This window comes from Equus przewalskii, chromosome 16, assembly GCF_037783145.1.
Source record: "Equus przewalskii isolate Varuska chromosome 16, EquPr2, whole genome shotgun sequence".
Taxonomy (NCBI): domain Eukaryota; kingdom Metazoa; phylum Chordata; class Mammalia; order Perissodactyla; family Equidae; genus Equus; species Equus przewalskii.
In genome coordinates this window covers 76,575,935-76,601,940 of record NC_091846.1, presented here as the reverse complement: position 1 = coordinate 76,601,940, position 26,006 = coordinate 76,575,935, and the positions used below count along the sequence as shown (strand labels likewise).

General features: G+C 38.9%; 1 protein-coding gene across 4 annotated transcripts in view; it reads right to left on the bottom strand.

The window, feature by feature from the left end:
* MYO16 (myosin XVI) overlaps positions 1-26,006 on the bottom strand; it is a 597,681-nt gene that overhangs the window by 223,010 nt on the left and 348,665 nt on the right. For all 4 annotated transcript variants that reach the window (XM_070579270.1, XM_070579268.1, XM_070579272.1 and 1 more), the window contains exon 17: positions 1,234-1,345. In XM_070579270.1, the coding sequence (XP_070435371.1) occupies positions 1,234-1,345 (112 nt within the window). The remainder of the gene's footprint in view (positions 1-1,233; positions 1,346-26,006) is intronic.

The window sequence follows — 26,006 nt, the reverse complement described above, 5'->3', positions numbered from 1 at the left end:
TAAAAGACAAAAATTGGATAATCAGAACAAAGAAAAAAAGAAAGAAAGAAAACAAGATACCATATGATTGCACATTCCTAGAACTCCACTCTCAATGGGGCGAGGGTGGAGTGGAGCAAAATGCCCACATCTACGTCATTTAGGGTGAGTCCCCATTTTCTTACCCCTCCTGCCACCTTCCCATCCACTCCCACCCAGTTGCTGTCCCATTAGCTTTATCTACGTGGGCAAGGGAAAAAAGAAAGACCCAAATTCATCAACTTATTGGTTTAAGAAAAAGAAACAGAGCATATTGAAATCTTTGACTAAATCAGAGTTCCTGAACTACTGGTATACCACAGCTATCCACGTGATCTTATATTAATTGCTAATGAGCAACTGGCTGTAATTCAAAACGACACCATATGGAATGGGGGGAAGAGAGAATGCATAAGCAAAAGAGAGATTTGTGGGAATTCTGAGAGGTCTCAAGGCTTCGATCATTTCACGTCTCTTATTCACTGGATCTGTGCTGTTCAATTCAGTAACCACTGACCACACAAGACTATTTAAATTCAAATTAATTAAAATTAAGAAAAATTAAAAATCCATTTCTGCAGTCTCACTAACCACATTTCGAGTCCCCAGTAGCCACATGTTGCTAGTGGCTTTTATATCATACAGCACAGACCCTGAACATTTCTATGATCACAGAGATTTCTCCTGGACAGCAGAGGTTTAAATATTTTAAATTGTACTTTTTGGCCTCATAATGCTTGCAGGTATTTGGTGATTCTTTAAGGATAAAAAAAGCTTTATATTGTTCAGGAAGACGTTTTAATAAAGTGAGTAGATTACTTTTAAAAGTGATTCTTAGCAGTAAACAGTTCCTTCAGATTTGCCAGTCTTTCCTTGAGTTAGTCTATGTGAAGTTCTTTGATCTGTTTTGCTCACATGGTTCATTTTGGGCAAAGGTCTCCTTGACCAGCGTCTTGAAAACAGTGGCCTCTCCTCTTGTCCCTGTCTATTTGTCTTTGTAGTATCTGTGATCCTGAGCCCATGTTTCTGTCTGTCTCCCCCACTAGAATATAAACTCTAGGAGGCAGAGATTGGGGTTTATTCTCTGCTGAATCATGAGTGTTTGCAACAATTTCCAGAATTTAATAGCAACTCAGTAAATGTTTTTGAATGAGTAACTTTTATAAATTTGTAGAAGGTTGGTTTTCTCAGTGAAATGTTTACGATATGACTCACCAAGTTACTGAAGCCAACTACATTCAGAGCTTGTTTCAAAACAGTGAATTTTTCCCTGTTCAGAGAATGCTCTGCTGTTGACAGATCTTCTCGTAGGGTCTGGTTCAAATACCTGTTAGGATAACAAACACAAGGCATTATGGCTTGGCTTGTAGTCAAAATCCAGTGGTTAAAAATCACTTCAGCCGTATTTGGTCTCCAGAATAATGGAAATCACCTGGACATTGTGTACTCATGTGTTTATGAGGCTTTGGTACATAATGTCACGTGATGTTTCAGGAAGGAAAAAAAAAAGTTCTTGTTGTACCAGAACATATTTATACTGTTTTACTTGGTTCTCACCTTAGCTGTACTCTTCCTACCGAAAGGAGAAACTCACAATGTTTTACATATTTCATACAGAAATTTGGCGGGTCCTATCATATGCTTTGAAATTAATATTTGTATTAAAGATTTTTAATTTAGAGTAATTTATTATTTCTTCTTGTCAATATCTTTTAATTATGAGGTAGTTGATTAATTCATTGATTTGTTCCTTACATTCAAACATGTAGGAATCACTTACCAAATACACAATACTGCAGCTGAGGATATAAAGGTACCAGACTCACCCTTGGAAGCTCAACAGGAACAAAATAACGTACCCAGGGGCAAAGACAAGAGAAGATGGGGCCAGAGTACACTATGGAAGTAGAATAGGAAAGATGCACGCTAGGTGTTTGTAAGAGTGCAGGAAGGGGACCGGACCCACGGTGGGTGATGAGCAAAGTCTGTGGGAGAGGAGAGGCATCTGTTCCAATACTTGACACTTAAGTAAGAATTTGCCAAGCAAATGCAGGACTTAATGGTGTCCCTGGAATAACTAGCAACACATAGAAAAGCACACAGGATTGAGTGTGCATGATGAGTATGGGGAACTCAGGTATGTCAGCAAAATTAGAGCCTAAGGTGAGAGGAGCAAAGATTGATGAAGTTGGAGAAGAAGCTAGAGTTTTTAATATCTTGCAAAAGAGAGTAATTTATGTCTTGGAAGTGATGGGCAGTCCTGATGGTGCTGAAACAAAGAAATGTCATGATCAGACTGCTGTTTCAGAAAGAACATTCTGGTAGCCCAATGAAAGATTATCGGGAAAGAGATGAGGCAACTCAGAGTGTGAGGTGATCCAGTGAGAGACCAGCAGTGGTGAAGAAAAGAGGAGGAGAGAGAGAGGCATCGAGGAGGAGGCCGAACTGGCAGGATGAGGGGACAGATTGAATACAGAGGGAAGAGAAAAGAGACACATTAATGATGCTTTTCAAGATTCTGTCTGGGGAAACAGGATGGATAGTAGGTTCATTCAATGACAGAACGATCTCAAGAGGGGGAATATGTTTTTTGAGAAAGAAAGTCTTAAATTTTACATTAGTCATGTTGACTTTGAATTACTTGTTAAAGTGGAGTTCCAAGAAATAATTGGCTATAACAATCTGAAATTCAGACAGACTAGAAAATAAGATCTGGAAGTCATCAACGTGCAGATGACTAAAACCATGTAAGTGGATGAGCTCACTCAAAAGGGGACTAAAATTTTAGGAGTGAAGACACAATTGAATGTTCAGGAAAGGGAGCAGGAAAATTAAAAGAAATCAGAGTCATCAAAACAAAGGAATAACGCATTTTTAAGATTGTAACAGAAAAGAGACCATAGAAAGAAGGAAACGGGTGGTGTGTGGGGTGGACACAGACTGCAGTTGGTGGCCTGGAAGTGGGCCTTCTTTCTCCTCAATCTTGCCCATGAAGGGCTGAGGTGAAGCAGTTGAGAGGCTGGATAGGGAGTGGGAGAGACTTCAGAATGCTTATATACTGAGGTAGAAGCACAGAAAGACTGGAGAAAAGACGAAAATGAAAGATGTGGGGGATTTTGAAGAGAAAGAAGTTGCTGAGGAAGGAAGAGGGCATGGAATTCAGTAGAGTGGAGGGCGCACCTCCCACTGTGAAGGTGCTAGATAAGGTCATACACATGGGTCCAAGGGCTGGGAGCCTCTGCGGGTTGGGGTAGAGGAACCACTGCTTTGTGGCTGCGGTTTTTCTAGGAGAGAAAGCAGTTGAGGTTTAGATGACTAGGTGACGTTGGCTTGAGGAAAGTCATAAGAATCTAAGATATTTTCCGTGGGGCGGAGACATGATCATCCAGCAGGGAGACATCAGAAGTTTAGCTGGCACTAGAGAGGCCCAGGTGGAGCTGGAGACCAGCTTATGCGGTGGTTTCTCTTTCACCAGAGCTCCTCCACTGCCTGAGGTGGGATGGGTGAGTTAGGATTTGGGGCAGTGGAAGAAATGGAAAAGGTCAAGGGCAATAATATTAGCAAGAGATTGGGTTACGAAGGTCAGAGGCCATTTTGCCTAAAATTTACAAAATTTTAGTGACTAAAAAGTCTTAATGATTATAACCACTCTCAATTCTTCTGGTTTTCATGGAAGTTTTCCATCCCTCTTCCTGATGTCATCTTTTCTTTCTTACTTACTTGATGATCATTACATAGGTTAGTATTCCATTGAGAGTGGCCAGTTAACATCTTGTAAAGAACAACTAGCTCCTGTTATCATTACAGAGTCAAATATGAAAAATACCACTGTTTCTTTTAGAATTGTTAAAAAGTTGTCAATTGATAAGTTCCCCTTATAGCCACCTCAACTATTTCTTTAAACCTCCCCATCCACCATTTTAGGTGTCTTTATGGTGGAGAATTTATAGCAGCTATGACCTGTTCTATAAGGGAACATGAATATAATAGCATTTTTTTCTTCAGTCAAATTCTGGGTAGAAGAAGCCATGTGAAATTAACCCTGGTAGTTGCAGACAGTGCTGTTAATTACGTAACAGTCCAGGAGGAAACCAATCAGAATAGAGGATTTTAAAGGGCAGTTTGTCTAATGGCAGGAATGGTGCTTTAAAACTGGTTGTGAGGGGGCCAGCCCGGTGGCGCAGCGGTTAAGTTCGCACGTTCTGCTTCAGTGGCCTGGGGTTCACCAGTTCAGATCTCAGGTGCGGACATGGCACCGCTTGGCAAAAGACATGCTGTGGCAGGCGTCTCACGTATAAAGCAGAGGAAGATGGACACGGATGTTAGCTCAGGGCCAGTCTTCCTCAGCAAAAAGAGGAAGATTGGCAGTAGTTAGCTCAGGGCTAATCTTCCTCAAAAAAAAAAAAAAAAAAAAAAGATTGGTTGTGAGTATCTTCCTCTTTGCCGGAAAACTTGTTGGCATAAAGATGATCCAGAAAATAGAACTCATTACCTTGTATACAAATTTAAAATTTCTCCCAGTGTTCAATAGTGTCTAGGATGATTTCACTAGAAATATGGTTCTTATTTATCAGCCAAACTGTATCTTAAAATGGGAAGGTTAGTATCAGGAAAAAGAAGGCACTATAAGTTTACTTTTTGGCTTTTAAAAGTACTCATTTTCCCCTTGATATCATTTAATAATGAAACAGCACATGAGGACAGAGAAATACTTGAAAAATATACCTAGTAAAATGTTGAAACCAGAATCTGGAGACTTAGAGTTGAGTCCTATTCGACCCTTTCTGAAGAAATTTAAATCTTCATTTTATTATCTGTAAAATGTAGTAAAAATGGAGTAAAATCATTCTCCATCTCTAGCTTTTGGCAATTTTATGAGAATCGAATCAAGATACTGTATGTGGAATGCTTTCTACACTCAGGTTGCAGTGTACACATAGACTATGAGTGTTTCCTGGAAAGAATATGCCTGGCATCAATGGGGAGCTTGTAGTCAATGTGCTTTTTCATTAATGAGCCCTGGATCAAGTAACTAAGTCAAACGAAGTAAAGAAACATTTTGAGAAATTAAAACAATTATAACAAATGCTGTTAACAACGCAGAATGTCTTAAACTATAAAATATGCTTTCCTGTTCTCAAAGTAATAAACAGCTAAAAGACAACATCAGGGAGGGAGGAGGATGGAAGGGTGATTAGGCACAGGTGTGTGGTGATGGACAGTAATTAGTCCTTAGTTGTGAACATGATGTAATTTACACAGAAATTGAAATAAATAAAGATGTACACTTGAAATTTATATAATATTATAAACCAATGTTACTGCAATAAAACAAAAAAAAAAAACCATCACACACAAAAAAAGAAAAGAAAAGATCATAGCTCTTTTACACTTGAAAATAGGTAAGAATGATTGTGGGCCATCGGTTATAGACTTCCCCGCAGACTAGCTAAAACTCCACTGATGTTGTCCCATAATCTCAGAACAGTGCCAGAAAACCATGCTAGATGAATCGGTACAAAGGTTTCATCTGACTGACTTTCCAACTTTGTGACCTATTAATGGTCCCACAATTCCCAGTAGTCAAATCTTAGAACTCAATATTCAACATCTTTTATATCATCTCTTTTACGACTCAAAATCATATACTTAAAGCTCAAACAATCTGTTTATTTAATCGTCTTCTTTTAACTCATGCATAACTTGGAACAGTAACACTTGGCAACATATAGATATCTCAATGTGCAGAGTGAGAAACGTCAGAGACTGTCATTTGTCAAAACAAGAATTATTACTCATTTATTTTTAAAAGATTGGCAGATCAAGGGAATTCTCTGGATGTTGTTTCTACCACAGAGTAAAAGACTATAACCTGTAGGCTGTATAATGTTAAAAGTTATAGATGAATGAATACTATTTGACTAATTCTACCCAAAGGGAAAGGCGGTGGGAACTAACATCATGTGTCAAATCCTCGACTGGCTGTTTCAGAGGCACTTCACATGGATCGTGAGAAGATTGCGCCCGTCTAAGGGATAGGGGAACTGAAGCTTGTTTAAGGTCTCCAAGCCAGGAATCCACCCACCAACACTCTCTGTCCTCACCCCCCAGCGCTGCTCAAGCTCAGTTACAAGTTTCCTGCAGGGGAGATGGGAGGGGGAGGAAGAGCGAACAGCGTCCCCAGGCTTCTTCCTAGAGTTAAAAATGTTGCTTGAAAATGTCAGGGAGGACATAAAGTGGTGGAATTATTATTAAACATAGATCTATTTTACACAGAATGCAAAGTCTCATGAAGTTTTAAGATTTCATAGGCTGTTTTACTATTAATTTACTCTTTTCTGACTCAACTCTGTGCTTGCACTACAGATGTGAAGTGGAGTAGCTCACAGATCGGTGCAAGCCTAGCAGAAATGCTGGCAGGTGCATGCTGTCTCTCTGGGAAAGGGTCTCTGTCACCGTGGGGAGGCTTCCGGTAAAAGGCCCAGACATGTAGAAGCATCTTTGACATTAGAATGGAATTCTGGGATGGCTGAGACCACAGGGAAAGCCAGGGTGTTGCATGGTGAAGCATAGAAAGGAATTTGACAGTCTAGATCCTAATTGAAATCCAATAGACACAAATGTATATCTTAACCCAAAACTCACTGCACAATAATAAGATAGGTTGAGCATGAGTGAGTAAAATCCTAAGAATTTAGTTGTGCAAACATTAATCTGACCAAGGCAGTATGTAAATTTAGGCTGCATTAATGGTAAATCCATACATACTGTCCTTACTGTCATCATCATGATCATCATCAGCATCATCATTATAAATACCACTTCTTATGAGAATTTATTATATACCAGGGTTTTTACACAAATCCAAGGATGCTGTAAGAACCTAGCAGGAGGTAGGTATCAACACAACACAAGGGAACTATTTTCTAATAAACTTTATGGATAGCCATGCACTGCTTTGTTTTTGGTGAGGAAGCTTGGCTCTGAGCTAACATCTGTGCCAATCTTCCTCTATTTTGTATGTGGGACACTGCCACAGCATGGCTTGATGAGTGGTGTGGAGGTCCACGTTCAGGATCTGAACCCACAAACCCTGGCTACCGAGGCAGAGTGTCCACGAACTTAGGCACTATGGCACCAGGCTGGCCCTGCCATGCACTGCTTCTAAGATAGTAAGTTCCCCGTCATTAGTAGATAAGCTGAGGCTACACAGCCATTTAAGCAGGTTTGTTGAAAAAGAGATTCAAGGATCAGAAACTAGGTTGTGTTAGATGACCTCAGTTGATATTGGATGACAATATTAATGCTCCAAGCTACCTTATTTTGGTAAAATCTTGTGTCATTTTACATCAGTAAATTTCAGCGATGATTCAACTCCTTATGCTTACACTCCAGGAAATGAAGTGCACACGCACACACGTGTGAGGATAATGGACATGTGTGCATGTGCTAATCAACCTTCTACTCTGATTTATGAATTACCATAAATATCAAATGTACAAACGTACATTGGTACCTATCAAAATCTGTAGTCATAACAGCACATCTAGCTCTGATAGGACTGGATAATTCTATTTACAGTCCTATAAAGAAGCAAATGATTTGAACCAAAGTAAATTAAATGATGCAAAACTGAAGATTTATTTTGTTAACTCAATAAATCTCCAGTCAGTAAAATTGCGTGCTGGCTCCTCTGCTCAACGGTGAAGGAAAAAAATGAAATGAGATATTAAGTGAGGAAGATGAATGAAAACAGTAAAAGCACACCCTGATTTTTATCATGTGCTTAATGTGGATTATTTATTGCATAGCTCCATTGTCTCTGAAACAGGTAGGGTCAAGCTGATTCTGCAGGTCAGTTATATAAAAAAGTAGAAAATTTAGTCATATAACTGGAAAGTTATATCCATCCTGATTTCTGGAAGTAGAAGAAATATTCTACAAAGGAAAAGAACCAAGTCACTGTGTTTTTCTGAAGATACCTGAAGAGCTTGCGGTTCTGCCTCTATGGAAAGTCAGCCTTCATTGAATGTTCTTAGGTTTCATTAACAAAAAATGGACAAAAACACTGCAGAAATCAGGTAGTCCAACTTTTTAGAAATTTTGATAACACTGTTATCAACTATACAAAGTTATGTTTTAAATAAGTGAAGAGAAGATTCTTGACCTTAAATGTTGGTTGAGTTGGTAACTAAAAGGAGACTTGGTAAGACTGTTTCTCAGCAAAACTCTGTCTCTGCCCACTTACTTTTCATTCCTTCTCTCAGTAGTTTAACCAACTATTTGACCATGGTCATTTCTCCTTGAGGCAAATTCTAGGAAAAATAACTTTCTAGGTTCTTAAAGCGACAAATCACACAAAAATCCTAATTGATGTGAAAAGTGTCACTTAATGATGTTTCCTTTCAACAAGCATTTAATATGCAGGGATGTGCTAGGCAAAGAAATAGCCCCCAGGGAGAGAATCACGCAGAGCCTAGGGTCTTTGCCTTCTTGGCGCTCCTCATCCAGACACCAGTGCCATCTCATGTTTCACAACCTCCGAGATTTGTGTGTAATTTTACTTTCCGTTGGTTAACTTTAAGTCATGAACCTTTGGTATTTTTTTTTTTTTATATCTCCATGAATTAGTTTAAAAAGTCCTAAGGAAACAAAGCAGAAAGAGAGAAGGGATAGAAGGCAGATTGAAAGAACACATTCACAAATCCACAGGGGTTTGCTCTAAGTTGTGGGTTTATGGTACATTACTTTTTGCTCTTTCCCATATTCTCCAGTTTTCCAAGAATCAATAACTATTATGTATAATCAGAAAAAAAAATCTCTATGAAACTATGAATTTCAAAAACCTGGAGCATAATTCTCTGGAGAGTCACCCAGCTCGCTGTGTGTATCGATAATCTGTTTGTTTTATTGCTGAGCATTGCTCCACGGTATGGATGTACCACAGTTTGTGGAACCATTCAGCCATTTGAAGGACATCTACGCTGTTTCTGGTTTGGTGCTATTATGAATAAAGCTGCTATGAACTTTCATGTACAGGTTTTTGCATAAACGTAAGTCTTTGTTTCTCTGGGAAAAATGCCGAGGAGTATAATAGCTGGGTCATATGGTAGTTGCCTCTCTAGTTTTATTTATTTTTTTAAAATTTTTTTGAGGAAGATTAGCCCTGAGCTAACTGCTGCCAATCCTCCTCTTTTTTCTGAGGAAGACTGGCCCTGAGCTAACATCAGCGCCCATCCTCCTCCACTTTATACAGGGGACACCTACCACAGCATGGCGTGCTAAGCGGTGCCATGTCCGCACCCAGGATCCGAACCAGTGAACCCCAGGATGCCGAGAAGTGGACTGTGCGCACTTAATTGCTGGGCGACCAGGCCGGCCCCTCTCTAGTTTTATAAGAAACTGCCAGGCTGTTTTCCAGAGTGGCTGTAATACCAGAATTCCCACCAGCAATGCACGAATGATCCAGTTTCTCTGCATCCTCACCAGCATTTGTTGTTGTCACAGTTTTTCAGATTAGCTGTTCTGCTAGGTGGGTATTGACAGCTCATTGTGGTTTCACTTTACATTTCCCTAATGGCTAGTGGTACTGAACATCTTTTCATGTGCTTATTTTCCACCTTTATATCATCTTCGGTGAAATGTCTTTCGTCCATTTTCTAATTGGATTAGGATGGTCTATTTTTTTGACTGTTGATTTGGAGAGTTCGTCATATATTCACATATACATCTTCCAACATAGGTCAGATTTATAGCCAAAAACCATGTGTGTGTATGGTATGTGTGTGTGAGTGAGTGTGTGATGTGTGTGTATGAGGATGTGTGTAAGTAGTGTGCGTGTGTTGATACTTATGTTTTGTGGTAAAGAAAAACAGATCACAGAATAAATTTATTAAGCCCCCTAAAAACATATGGATAAAGTCAAGGCATGCACTAAATCACAGGAGGATTTTCCCCTGGTAACAGGAGTCCACAAGGGGAAACTCTTTCACAATGTGCTACACTGAGGGGTGAACTGAAAATGCTACCCACTGCCTATGGCACCACTCTGACATGAGGATTGGGAATTCAAGGTAGCAGTGATACGATCTGAGTGTCAAATACAAACAACGACCATTTGCAAAAAACTCCACGGACTTTCAAGGGCCTTCATCCTTCTCTGGGTGCTGGTACCTCCCGTCTCACAGTAGTACAGGGCACATTCAAACTGCAAACTTGCAACTAATAGGGGAATAAGTCCTGGAGATGTCATGCACAGCCAACAATACTGTACTATAAACTTTGAAGTAGCTAAGAGACTAGATCGTAATTGTTCTCAACACACAAAGAAAATGATAATTATGTGACAGGATAGAGGTGTTAGCTCATGCTAGGATGGTAATCATATTGCAATATATAAATGTATCAAACCAAGATGTTGTACACCTTAAACTTACACAACGTTCTACGTAATTGTATCTCAATAAAAAAAATCATTAATTAGCAAACAAACATAAAACAGTTGCCCTCCCTTCACTCACCAGGTGGGTTCAATGAACACAAAACAACTCTTGTGTGCTTGCGTGTGTGCCCAGGGCACAATGGCAATGAAGGCTCACACAAAAAGAAAAGATATTACTACTTAAAACCACGTGCACGGCCCATTCACCAGGTCAGAGCCTCATAGAAGACAAACACGATGTTTTGCTCAATATTTTAGCTGCCTCATAAATACAAGAGAACAATGTCCTCTCTATTGTGAGCAAAGCTGCCTTCTACTTGGGCATGTTTAATAAGTAAACAGAAACCGGATAAGGCAAAATCAAACAGTTGGCATCAATAAAGACAGTACTGTGTACTAGTTTATTAATGCAGATAGTAAACTGCTGTGTCTTGCCCACCCGCCCCCACATAGCTCCTAAAAAGGAAATTCTTTTCTTTATTGTTTTTAAACTATCTGGAAAGTATTAACCAATTTTAAATTCCCCCCTAATGGAGTATGAATACGATTTTTTATTAACCACAGGTTCAGAAACATAAATCTCCACCAATGAAAATGTTAATATATTAGCTGCAAACTGTTTTTTTTGGAGAGAGGAAATCCTGCCAGTGGTCCTCAGGAAAAGAACAGAATCCATTTAATAAATTCAGGAAAAGAACAGAATCCATTTAATAAATTACGCATTCAGAAAGACTTTGGGTCTTGTGACATTCCCGGAATAGTTTGTCCATATTTTTCTAATCAGTCAGAATATTTCTTCAAAACATCTGGCGGAAGAAATTCTAAACTGTTACCATCTTTCAAATAGTGAATGCTTATGGTCAAATAACTCGTTTCTTGAAAATGTCTAATTCGGAGAGATGTGGATTGAGACAGAGAGCAGAGTGACCTCATCCTGCAGAAAGGACCCAGGACAAGGGTTTGGGGCTCTGAAGCCAGGTGCGCACCCATTCCCCAAGCCTGTGCTCCTCTGGCAGGGGAAGGGCACACAGACACTCACAGAGGACCTGCAATATTTAAACTAGTGAAATGTGGAGGAAGAGAAGTTTTTACTCAGAATGCATGGCTTGGTCTGGCCTTCAAGAACCTGGTTAACAAGCCGAGGCCTCGGGGCTGCATCTGCCGGGTGTGGAGGAGGGGCTTTCTGTAATTCACACCAGGTCTAGCTCACACCAGACCCGGCTCCAGCTCTGTACGTGGGGAGGGCAATACGTACGTATTTATAAATATGCTTCAGCCAAGATTGAACAGGTGCTAAAAACGTCCTCAGGGGAAATCTTTATGAAAAAGCATTGTGTAAGGTCCTGCCCGTAACACTATAATGAAGGATAAACCTAAACATAACCCTGTCTTAAATACTGACTGAGGTGAGCACCTGCATTGAAACTCCTGTCATATGTAAATATTACAGAATATGCCTTTCAGACACAGGACCATTTACAGACAGTTACTGCTAATGTATGCATGGTTTCCCCGTTTCTTCTGGGACCTACTCACAAACTTGCATCCGATGATTATGCAGTCTAACTATGTGAAAAATACCTGGCTGACTGTCACCCCCAAAGAGATCAAGCAATCTGTTTCAACTTGGTAGGTCTAAAAGGGAATTTTAATTTCCTCTGCAATGAATTATTTCTATTATTTATCCTATTTCCCTTTCTTTTCTTTCAGTTTCACTGATGAGGATAGTTGCAACATGCAAATTTTTCTCCTCCTATACTGTGTGGAAATTTGCCTAATGGGGTTGATTCTTTGTTCACAGTGAATCTAAGAGGTGTACCGTCCTCCCCATCTTCCCCACAGCCTCCAGCATCCAGAGATCAGCTCATCCACCTCATGGCCAGGGGCAGAGGCACTCTCCATTTCCATCATTCAAATCACGCAATCCTGCAGGAGCCACTGACTCCCGGGATCCACTCCTGCTTACCTCCAATCTATTTTCTGCATTGCAGTCAAATTTCCCTTTTTAGAATGTAAATTTAGTGAACTCACTTCCCAAATCAAAACCCTTAAATGGCTTCCCATTGCTCTTAAGATACAAACTCAGGGCCAGCCCCATGGCTGAGTGGTTAAGTTCGCATGCTGTGCTTCTGCGGCCCAGGGTTTCACCAGTTTGAATTCTGGGCATGGATCTACCACTGCTCATCAGGCCATGTTGAGGCAGTGTCCCACATGCCACAACTGGAGGGATCCACAGCTAAAATATACAATTATGTACTGGGGGGCTTATGGGGAGAAAAAGGAAAAAAATTTAAAAAAAAAAAACAAACCAAAAAACCCCCACAAATTCTCCCGCCTGGCTTGCCAGGGCCCACATCATCACACTCCGCACATTTCTCCAGCTCCTGGTCTTGGCAAAGCCATTCCTCTCATTCTCTCTGAGGTCTTGCCCCACTTTCTTCCACCTTTGTGCCCTCACTCATCTGTTCTCTCCACTGGGAACACAATCCACACACATCCAAACCCCACAGAACATTTTGGGTAAGTCCCGTTTTAATTTGTATGCCATTTTCTCTGAGAAGTCTTGTAGGTTAGACGTCCTTCCTCTGAGCTCACCAAAACTCTTCATTTCCTCCAAAGGATGCTTCAACAGACTCTATCAAAATTGCCTGCACATGCATCGCCACACAAAAGGCAAGGCCAGCCTTGAATCCCACCAACATGGAACACACCAAGTAGCCATTCTTATTCTGGGTGTGTCTGTGAGGTTGTTTCTGTGTTAACATTTGAGTTGGAGTACTGAGTAAAGCAGGTTGCCCTCCCTAATTTGGTGGGCCTCATCTAGTCAGTTGAAGTCTTGAATAGAACAGAAAGGCTGACCCTTTCACAAGTACAAGGACACTCCTCCTGCCTGACTATCTTGAGGCAGGACATCCACTTTTCCTGTTTTCAGACTCCAACTGAAACAGCAGCTCTTCTTGGCTCTTGAGCCTGCTGTCTTTTGGGCTGAAACTGTCACCATCGGCTCTCCTGAGTCTCTAGCTTGATAACTGCAGGTTTTGGGACTTCTCAGCCTCCATAATTATATGAACAAACTCCTTGTAATAAATCTCTTTACATATAAAGATGTATTCCTTTCCCCACTCCACTTATTCACACATTCAAATATTTAATAGTTCTTATTTAACATATAAGAATAAAATGTCACCAATTTGATTCTTTCTGGACGGAGATCATGTCCTAACATTTCTGGTTGATTCTAGTAAAATCGGAGTCAATATTGGATGTATGGTAGGTTTCAGATACACCTGAAACTTTCCATATGTATCTCGAAGTTTCCATATATACCTGGTCGGTTCTGTTTATACCTGATTAGTTCCCAATATACCTGGGAGGGGCCACATGTAGCTGGTTGATAAATAAGTAGTGAACACAAACTCCACTCTTTTCCTTTGACCAAAGATGGGCAAAAGCAAGTGAAAAGTTAGGGCCATAAAAGTCAATAATTCTTTTGCCCAAATTAAACCAAAACCCCACAAATACTATAATGAAGAATTTATTGGGGAGATGTTTTAATGAAGAAAATCTAATATAAGAAACAAACAAGCAAATAAGTGACCAGAGGTGATAAACCTGCCTGAAATTCCTTTAGGTGTGGCCGGAGGGAAGTATGACAAAAGGGAAAGGAGGGAAGGAATGAGGAAATGAGAAAATAGTTCTAAACAGAAATATAAGTACTAGTTCACTTCGTTAGTTTGATGGCTTTTCCTGATAAGATAATTACACAAATAGAACTTAAGTGTCACCGAAAAAACTGCCAGTCCACGTGTCTATGGACGAACCCTCACGGTGCTGGCACCATGATAGCACCCCAAAATTATACTAAAATGTTTCTGTCATGTTAATAAGAAACATCAGCATCTCCATTTTAACAAATTCGGATATTTATAAGGAACTTAAAATGAGTAAAATAAAAATATACAGTATCTATAATTTAAGATTTTAAAAATAAAATTCAGGAAAATCTCCTTAACCACAACACCTTATTAAAATGTAGATGTACCCAGTAGTCTTGCCCAAGACCAAGAACGCAACTGATGAAGTCAGAAACGGGATATGAGAAAAGGTTATCTCAGGAGAGATTTATAAATGAAATTAAACTAAATATCCTAATTTTTCTTTTTGCTAAATATCAGTCCTCATTTAAAAGCTGAATAAAAGTGATTATGTTAGCACACACACAAAAACACGTCTTCACTCCTGACTAACGCTAAGAAAACCAAGAAAAAAGGGATGGAAGATGTGGGTTCTATTCCAAGACCTGTTATTCTATTGACCTCTCCTGGTTCTTATTTTTGGATATTTTCCAGTAGAGTATGTCTGCTAGACCTGTTGTTGTGACTATGAATATGCTACATATTTTTGATAGAATTATATATCATATAAAAATATAATTCACATATAATATTACAACATAGAAATTTTAAAAACTGAGCCAAGATAGTCTAAAAGAAAAAAGACTGGAAGGAAGTCATTAGTGCTCAAAGTAAGCTCTTTACTTATTCTCAGTTTACAATGAATTTCTTTGAAATGCTCCAATGTTTCCACCTGTCTGCTAAATTTAAACTACTTATTAATCACAACAAAACGCTATTCATGAAATAACAAATGGAGTTCAAATGATAGGTCAATAGTCTACTTAAGCGGTCCCTAACCATGTTGTATTGTTTTCTTAGGTCAAAATCCTTCTACATGAAAGAACATTTGCAGAAAAGGCCCAAGTGTGTGGTCTAAATGTTATTATATCTTTACATTTAAAAATTAGCTGAAAGTCAAAAATTCTGAAAACATTATTACTAAGGTCAGATTGACATGCCTTAGCTCCAGATGTGAAATTCTAATTTTGAGATGTTAATATGAGAAATCCAAGAAGTTACACAAGAACATTAAAAAGCATGCAGTTACACAGAAAGGTACTGAAACAATAAAAAATATTTAAGACTAATTTTTCCAGAGATGGATTCTGGAATCCTTAATACCAGCGGACAAGACTATTCTGGTCTTAATATGCTCATCAATCTAGAGGAATAATTAACATTCCGTTTTAACTTTTCCCTTAGATCCGGGGGAAATGAAATGATATTCTGACCTAGCAGAAATCAGATCACCCTTTTACTGTTACTACTACTGTTACTGAAATATTGTTCTTTATAGAAATAACTTTATAGTTTCCTAAACCTATTCCACTTATTAAAAACGTTAAAAAAATAAATTTATAAAGAGAAATACAATGGAGCTCAGATGCATCTTCACTATAAAATTTATCTCCAATTTTCAAATGTACAAACTGTATATTTCCTTAGAAATAAGTTTAAGTGGATTTTTGGCACTGTGGATTCTTTGAACATTATACCAATGCCTCTGGCATTTTCTTCCAGCCCAATCTGCTGCTTCCAATGACCCCAGGATTTATATTTAAGGTATCCAATACTTCAAAGAGTTAACCCTGAACCTCAACTTTTAGGAAAATAAAAGCTTCTAAAATCAGGAAGATTAGAATCAGTAGATATTTACTTTTGATTGGTAGGAAATCTAAAACTTAACGTTGGGGGGAAGAATTAAATTATACTAATGAAGTAATAGAGTTAAAACCCAGAGTTGTCGCTATTAAAAAAACGGGAGCGCTCATGTCCTCTTTCCCTTTTCCTCTCTGGCTTAGACAGGTGATGATGTTAGGAAAGCTGTATTTAAAATAAGGTGTGCTGGCCTCTGATTTTCTTTTCTCTTTTTCACCTCCTCTCCCTGAGTGATGTTCCCATCATATGCACTGCAGCAGCGGGAGAAAGAAGTCTGGAGGAGGTGAGCAAAAAGAAGAAAACCTCTCTCGATATATCACAACACAGACAGCAGCCTGTGTCTGCTTTGTTTTTCTTCCTCTGGCTTAGAGCCGGAATCAGCTGATTTGCTAACAACAACGACTGTAAATGTACTTCTCACTTCCCACTGAGCCACATTTTCAGATAGGAAATCTCTTCCTATCGAAATTGAAAATCTTCACTAAATGGAATCATTCACACATGCTAGCCAAAGAGAAAACAAGATCCATTTTAAAACATCAGATAATGTAGGACATTTAAAATGCTGATATTACCTTTAAACAACTGTCCTCTGTCTATATAATGGTCTAGATCCCGGAATTGCTGTGAGGTTTAACGATAGGCTGCCAAGTTATTTTTGCATTTCAGCAACACCATGTATTATGATGTGATCCTAGTAAATAATATTCTTGTAGTTAAAGCAGATATTTAAAGGCACCAATGTATCAACCATCATTTAATTTGCCCAGCGTAGGATGCTAAAAATACAGTGCTTATGTTTGGACAAAGGGCACTCTTAAAAATGTTTTCACACTTTTCCTCTTTTGGGCCAGAGTATTTTCTTGCATTAGACCGACATTCTTATCCTCACAGCAGATAAGCCAAGTTTTTTTCATTCGGCAATTTATCCACTCTATCTCTAAATGTTTAATTTAGTACCAATCATGCTTTCTTATCGGGGACATAGGCCTGAACAAACCAGGGTTTCCACCCTCTCATTATTCACTCACTGATAGGGAAGTTTTTAAACAAAAATGCACACTATGAAAATCGCTCTGATAGCGGTAACTGTATTGCAGTAGGTCTATGCTGCTTTGGTGACTTAGAGAAGCTTTATAAGGACAGACTTGAACAAACTGTGTGCTGGTGAGAGACAGCATTCCATGTCTTTACTAATATAAACTGCCAATTTAAGATAGTAAGCCTTCAGTAAAATAAATGAAAATACTGAGTTTCTACTTGTGCCAAGAATAGTGATTATTGGAGATTCAAAGATGAATGAGACACAGTATTTGTCCAGAGACATCATGCAAGTCAGCAGGAGAGAGAGAAGTACAAAGATCAAATTATAGTAATATAATCACACATTATATTAGATAGAATACTACTATATCTAACAGCAGGGATGATTTAATTATTGAGTCTGAAAGGCAAACTGATATTTAAGAAGGTGAGTGTTTTGTTTTTTTTAAATACTGAATTGCTGGTGCATGTTTCAACCAACAATTGGCTTGATCAGAAACTCTAAATGTGCATTTCAATTAGCAACGTAGTAAAATGTTAACAATTCTGTACGTGCACTTACTCTCATCAGCATATTCTCTAAGAGGCTTTATAATCTTGGAGATTCTTCAAACATTATAAAAATCCCTTGTCTAAGGGAGGTGAACTTGGAAGCAACGCAGATACTTAGAGGAAATGTGCTTGTAATAATAATTAGGCAAGACAAAGAAAAGATAGTCAAATAATCGAGTTATTATTTGAAACAATAAAGGAAGAGTTTAAGAAACCAATCTCTACTCATAGAAGAGGTAAAACGAAGTCCTCTTCTTGAAATGCAGACTTGTTGGCCTCTCTGGTATTCTTTCAAAGGTGGAATTGACTATATTACAAACTCAAAACAGGGTATATTTACATCAATTAATCCACAAAATTCATTATTGGATGTATGCATAATTGAACTGACTTCTAGAAGTTTAAGAGAATTCAAAGTTAATTAAGCAAAATTAATTTGCTTTGAGACAAGGAGGAGAATGTGTTTGCAGTACCCAAAGCAGTAAAACATGACATGTTAATTTTGGATTAACTTGAACTTTCATAGCTGCAGTGAGCTTTTCATAGCAATACAAAGAGAAAGGGCGTTTCTCCAATTAAATCAATGTTTGGGGAACATTTTTTAAGAAAACAAAAGGGCAAATGTGCATGCATGTCCGTTTTCTGGCCCCTTTGTGCATTGTCCTAGCTCACTCTTTTCATGGTGACTCTCGCACAGCTGGTGGGATCCTCCCCTCCAGGATGCTTTCTGAGGAGGATGGAGCAGGCAGCAGGGACTCAAGTGGAGGGTAGGATAACACAGTCAGTCTATTTTGAGGTCCCACCTCCTGCAGCGACTCCCAGTAACCTCTCTTTTCTGACTTCTTCTTACTTGAAATGGGTTCACTTCCACAGCAGGCACCCACAGCCAGCCTTGTCTCGAGCCTGCTCTCTCGGGAAGCTGTGTGAACTGAGCGCATCCAGCCCGTGGCTCACACTGATGGTAAAGGGCAGTCGCCATTACAGAAACACAACAGGAAGGTGGCCCAAGTTTAGTGGAACCTATTACAAGCGATTCTTCTCGTGAAAAACAAGGAGAGGTGGTTTACTGTGCAACATAGGCTAAAATACCTGAGTTTTATTTTATTCTTAAGGGATTCACTGTGAAGAACTTACTCAACGTGATATCAGAATCTCGTCACTTTAATTCTTCATCACTTGTAAGTGCTTTCTGCAGTTTATAGTGTTGAGGGTCTCTTTTTATTAGTAATTTATTTTGCAGAGGTTATCAGCAAGCAGCGCTTTCATGATGAGGGTTTACAAGTACAACATGCGGATTATTTCACCAAGTTAATGCATTTGATGTAAGAGACAACTGAGAAATAAAATCAGTCATCATCGCGTGACCTTCTGTTTACCATGAAATATTTAAACAGCTGAGATATTGCAGCATGCCCAGGACAAACTGTCCTCCACCTGGATATCACACACACTCATATTACATTATACATGACCCGTAGGTCATCCACAGTAGCGTGACGTCAGTATGTGTAACGCCACCCAGTGCCTTCTGTTGATGTTGATGTTTTTAGTACCTTATTTTAGATAAAAGTGTTAGATTAATCTATCTAAAAGTTAAAGCTCTGGACTTTCTATCTCTAACAATATACCCCAAATAAGCACAGAAGTACTTAGAATTTGTCAAAATATCTAGCTGTAATGAAATTTAGTAACAGCCGTTTCCTGGGTGGAGGTAAAGATGCTTACAATCACACACGTCGATACGGTCTATTCTACACATGTAGACAGTTCATACATCTTCAAATGACCCAGGACCTCTATTTACTCTGGATTTACAGTAGAGAGAAACAGAATTTCTTCAGACAAGAAATATATCATTAGCAAAGAACATGTTGCTTAGTAGACTTCTGGGACCATGCGGGCCAGATAAACGGACCGCATGCTTTCAAAGGGAGAGCGACATCTCACTGAGTAAGGAACAGTCCCTGAACCCCCCAGAGGAGACTGAGACTAGCACCTCAGGGTTTATGGGAACTGCGGCTTATTCTATTAACCAAGGGGCTAAGGTCCACATGGGGAAGAGCAGCACGTTCTTGGCCCTAGAAATTACATAAAGCCGGACAGTCAAGAGCCCACGACCTCTACACATCAGAGCAGAGCCTGAGTGGGCAAATGTCTCCCCCAGGGATATCATACCCGCAGCCAGCCCTCTCCCGGTTTTAGGGCTTAAACTAAGACTACATGTGTCCTTAAGATATTTTAACTAAAGAATTAACATAAAATGGTCCCAAACTGTAAGACTTCTGCAGCATTTCCCCAAAGCAAAAGGAAACCTGTGTGGAAGACTGACCCTTGGCCCAGATCACACAATTCTCCCAGATGGCCACCAAGGACACCAAGTCACACTCTAAAGGACAAACACATGGAGAAACAGCCCTCCTTGAGCAACTGCTGGCAGGTATAAGAAACAGCAATAGTAGAAGCTTGAGAACCGCAGATAATACAATGAATGGTTATAGATGGTATAACAAGCATCTTTAAGACAACCAAAAAAGTGGAAATATGAGAAAAGAACAAGAAACGATACTTAAGAGAAAGCAGATTTAAAAAAGAACAAAGCAGAACTCTTAGAAATGAAAAAAAAGTCATTGAAATTAAAAAGCAATGTATGCATTAAACATCGCATTAATCACTGATCACAATAGACTAGGAAACTATAAGAAAGCACTGCTGAAGTTACTCTGAACGAAGCACAGAAAGATAGAGAGAAAATATAAAAGAAAAGTTGGGGGAGGAAAGATAGAATGACAAAGGACAGCACGCATCTAAAGGGAGTTCCAGAAGAAGAGGAAACAAGGAAGAGGGAACATTCACAGAGATGATGGCCAATATTTGTCGGACTTGGTAAAATAAATGCTTCTGATGATTTGCAAATCGATGTCTCAAACAGAATAAGTAAAACAAAATTTGTATCTAGAATCATTGCAATAAAACTAGAAATCTATATACACACGAATGCGCACACACGTGTAACAATGCTTATTTATTCAACTATTTTATCTCACAGCTCCTGGGTGCCAACGATGGTTCCAGGACCTAGTTGATTAAGTCAGGGTCTCAAGTCTTAGGATACTTGCTTTCTGCGTAAAGATAGCAATGTAAACAAACAATATACAACCCATGATGAATTCCACAGTAGAGACGTGCACAGAATATACGAGAGTTCAGAAGATGGAGGACGACCTGTGACTACAAAGGACAAAGAAGGAGTCAGGGAAAGCTTCAAAGGACAGAGGCACCCAAGATGAATTTTTAGAACGAAAATGTTTACTAGGTGGAGAAAGAGAAGCCACTCAAAAGGAAGAGTGCGAAGGCATTCATTCACGCACTCATTCATTTAGTGAGCATCTGATCAAATTCATAATGTGTATTGGTACTCATGAACAGAAGACTTGGTAGGAGATTAGCTTAGACAGTAATAGAAAGAGGGAGAGATGAGTAATTCTTAGGCAGACTAGAATACCTCAGAGCAATGGTTTTAGAATTTTTTTCATCATGGAAACTTTGAATCTAAACCTCAAGGAATTCCAATATATAAAAGATGTAAAACAGAGCTGCTCAGATAGAAGAGGAGATGTGTGTATAAGTGAGCATGTTTGTATAAGTGTGTGTGTGCGCACACGCATGCTCACAATTGGAGCCCTTTGAGTCAGAAATCGCTGCCCTGATGACTGCATTTTATTTGTGAGTGTCTTTATTAGGTTTATTCTCCTTTACAGGTATTTGATACTTGAGCAGCATTGTTAAAAGAACAATTTCCGTGTGTCTATTTTATCTAAGTGGTTATGGCTGTTATATGCATGACTTTTTATTTTTGTACATGTTTGTTTTATAACCTAAAACTTTACTGAAATATACTTTGCCATGGATTTATTGGATTTTCTTGTGGACAATCATATCATCTTTAAATAATGGTAATTTTGTCTTATCTTTCTTGATAACATTATTTCTTTTTATTTTCTTCTCTTATCACAATGATTACAACTTTAAGATCAATACTACAAAGAGAAATTCTATTTCACAACTAAATATGATGTCTACTTAGGACTTAAGGTAAATAATTTTTTTTCTTGTGAAATATTCCTCTTCTAATTTAAAGAAAGATTTGGGAGTTGACTGTTAATGCCTTTTGGCACCTTTTGAAATGTTCAATTGATTTTTCTTGTTTTATTTATGGATGTGATGTGTACTAATAATGAAGTTTACTAATATTGATCACTGAGTATCTTTTAATGGACTGCTAGATTTATTTGCTAATGTTTTATTTATTCTTCTATATCTACAAGTCAGATAATGGTCTATTCTTTTATTGGTATATCTTTTGATGTGTTGATAGCATAGATATGCTGGATTTTTAAAAAATTTTTGACAATGAGGAAAGTCTTAAGAATTTTGAGAGGAACCCAGAGCCAGCCAATTCATCCTTCTTCAACAACATGAAAATAGCAACATGTTGACATAGTTACTTCAGATCTATTTTTTTCACAAAAAAATTCACAGATAAAGTTAACATCCCCATCTATACATTACTTTCCTTCCTTAGCAGATGAAATAAGTATGATCAATTTTGTTTCTACCTTTTTAGTCTTTGAAAATTTTTTTTAAATTATACATGTATGCACCTATAAAATACATAAGGTTATCTTGAGTATTTAAAATTATATAAATATATCACATGTATCATTCAGCAAATTGCTTTGCTTACTCAACTTTGGATTTGTAAGATCTATCCTTACATACATTTTAGATTCATTTATTTAAATTGTTTTAAAATACTCTACCATGACCACAGTCTGATTAAAGTATTGATTTCTTTAAATATGGCCACTGATTTTCTTTTCCACCTATTTGCATGTTTGAAGATCATGTCAGTGAAGACCCAGGTACATGTGTATTTATGCACGTGGGTAGGAAGCCCTAAGCCAGAGTTTCTCCACTGGGGAACTGCTGACATTTGGGGTCCCATAATTCTTTGTTGTGGGGCCATCCTGTGGAATGTAGAATGTTTTCAGCTCCCTCTGCATCTGCTCACTACATGCCAGTAGCACTCCCTTCCCAAGCTGTGACAACTAAAAACGTGTCCAAATGTTGCCAAGAGCCCTCTGCGGAGTAATAGTGACCTACGATGATATGTTATGCACATACCCAACTTTACCAAATATTGCCAAATTGTTCTTCAGATTAATCGCACTCATTTAAACTCTCATCAGGAGGGTGTGAGAGTGCCTAGCTCTTCGCATTGTCTGATTTTTCTTATTGTTGCAAATGTTTTCATCGTGAAATGATATCTAATTACTCTTTCAATTTGCATTTCCTTGATTACTTGTGAGAATATGCATCTTTTTATATGTTTATTAGAACGCTAGGGTTTCTCTTCTGTATATGCTGCCATCTGAAAATGGAACAAAGGATTTTCCTCATTCTTTAATTTCCTACAATGGTTTAAACAATTTTCTGTTCTTTGAAGGTTTGAAAGTACACGCAGAGAAACTTCCTGGGCATGGCTCCTTTTGGGAATGGAATGAGTCTAAGTTCCTTCTATGGTTATTCATTTCCTTTGGTTTTCATTTCTCTTAGAGTGAATTTCAGATCTGTACAAAAGATTTTTACTTATTTAATGTCCTTACCTCTGCAGTTATACCCTTTGTTTCTATCACCAATGATCAATATTTAGTTTCCTAGTGATTTTTTTTGGCTGTTTGCCTTTATTTCTATATTTAGTTTCTAATTTTATTACATCGTGGACAGAGAATATACCCTCTAGAATTTCTGAATTTGGGAATGTATTAAATTTGACTCTATGGCCTAAGACATGCTCAATTTTTAAATAAGTATACCATAAGGGTCTGAAATATAGTATTGATAGCACAGACTTTGGTATGAAGGTATCATTTGCTTACGTGATAAATCTTTGCTCATTTTTTTTGCTACAGGCAATTTAAGTGTAAAAGTAAATACAGCTTTAGGCCCATTCCTTTTCCGTGAATTTTTATTTACAATACTGCTCTTTGTGTGGTCCCTCACATAAATTTTAAGTCTAACAATCTGTCCACATATATGCTTTTGCCTAACAAACTTCGCCATTTTTCCTCGCAATTATTCCTATGCTCAGTTCTTTATAAATATCATAAGTCTTTCTTTTCTTACACGTTAACATCCACTCCACATGACTTATCCAAATGCAAGAATTTCCATATTTCTAGATGAGTATCACATTGCTGCTCAGATATAAAACACACGGAATTACGTACGTCAATAGCTATATAATATTTTATATAACACTTACATAGAAAATCATGATATGTGGTATATCTGATATAATTATATAATAACATAACATCATTAACAACTATCTTAAAGCGCATACTGGTGTAGCATATGATGAAGTGTCTGGCACCTGCATGAGCCTTTCGCCCTTCATCCTCAGAGCCTTTCCTCACTGCCAGGCTGACCCCGTGTGTTCTTCTCACTTCTTTTCCTAAAGACCTCAGGAATTCATCCTCGTTTCCTCTCCTTTCCAAGCTTTTTTCCATCCCTCCATCTTTGGCATTCCTCCTCTCTGAGTTTGCGGAGAGGAGAAAGCTCCGAAGGCAAGCACACAGATGCCTCTTTGGAAGAGTCGCTGCTGAACACTGAGTTGGGCAAAGACAAGCTGGGAGATTGCAGCAGGGATTTCTAAAACGAGAGACTTAGGAAGATAGAAAGTTCTAGAAATCCCATGGAGAAGCTTCAGACGGACCCCTTCCTGAGCAATTCCTGGCCACTTTACTGAAAACGTGTCTGGCGGAAAGCAAAGTGGTGGGGAGAGACCTCACGACATCGAGGGCACGCTCGGGCTCGCTCAGGCACACTCAGGTTCCAGGTCTGACAGATGGCTTCTGACGTTCCAGAGCTTAGGTCTCTCTGCACTTTATTTCCTTATCAATGCTATGCATTTTCTCCAACTCATTATCGGTGCACTCTTTGAATTGCCAGTTCTAAATAATACAAGACTATAACATACCATAGGAATAATGTATTTCAGATTGTAGTTCTGTTTGGGTTAAAGGCATTGCGTTGAGGCTAAGAGTACCAAAATGTAAAATAACCTGTGGCCGAATTTGCAGCGTCCTAGTGTGAAAAAGAACCATAGACAGATGTAGACGTTAAAGGGTGATAGGACAAATGAGATCCACCTGTGGGCCTCAGCCAAGAACGACGTCTCGAACAGCATGATGCCCTAGTGATTGGAGGAGTAGGCATTCACCAAATACAGGAGGGAGTGAATGTCCCAGATGGAGAGAGAACACAAGAAAAGGACACAGAGAAAACGAATGTGTCGTGCCCAAACACCAATGATTTTCCTAAGTGAAGAGGTAGTAAATAATGAATCACGTTTGCTCTTTAGCATCTTTTCTCTCTTATGCCTTCCTCCACACAACAGCAAGAAGTGATCTTTCTACAGTAGTGATTTCCAGCATCGCTTGGGGCATGTTAAACCTGTTGATGCTCCCTCCTTCCCAGAGATTCAGATATAATTGGTCCCAATGACCTGGACATTGAGATTCACCACCACGGGATTCTAATGTGCTCTAAAGAGAGCTGCCATCTCAGGTAAATTAGGTGCTGTCATTCTGCAGGCGCCAACCTTCCAGAGGTTCCCTGTGAAACCTAAATAAAATTCCAGCTTGTTGACTTGATTCTCAGATCAGGCCATCTGACTTGGAAATGTATTTATACTTTAGAGAGCTTTTGAAATTTCACAAATTTTCCTTTGAGACAAGGTAAAGTCAGGCAGGGCAAATATGCTTCTGTGTGGAATGGGAACCTAATGGATGGATGTAACATTTCCCTGGTGCCGTGGCAGGAGAGTGTTGAGCACATCACAGAAATTCAAGCCAACCTGAGTTCTCACAACAACCCCAGAAGGCAAGCCTTTCCTGTCATCTCTACTGATAAGGAAAGAAATAAAGTGCAGAGAAACCTAAGCTCTGGAATGTCAGAGGCCATCCGTCAGACCCAGAGCCCGAGCGTGCTCTCGATGTCGTGAGGTCTCTCCCTACCACTTTCCGCATTTGTCACTGTGATGGATGTATTCTGTAGGTAAGGAAAGAGCCTATCTAGAAAGGGCCTACCATTGGTGAGGTTTCATTTATGGCATTGCTCTTATTTCTCTCCAGAAATTGCATGAGAAATATCACTCCTGTTTTTCTTCTATGTGGTCACATGAGGCCATTGGTCTCCAGATACTTGTTCTGTATATACGCTCCTGCCCCAAGAACCTTTAGACTCAGCCCATATTTCCCTGTCACTTCGTCCTTTCTAGTCGCCCTGCATGCGTCTCCCTGCTTGAGCCCTGCTTCTCAGTTCTCCCACAG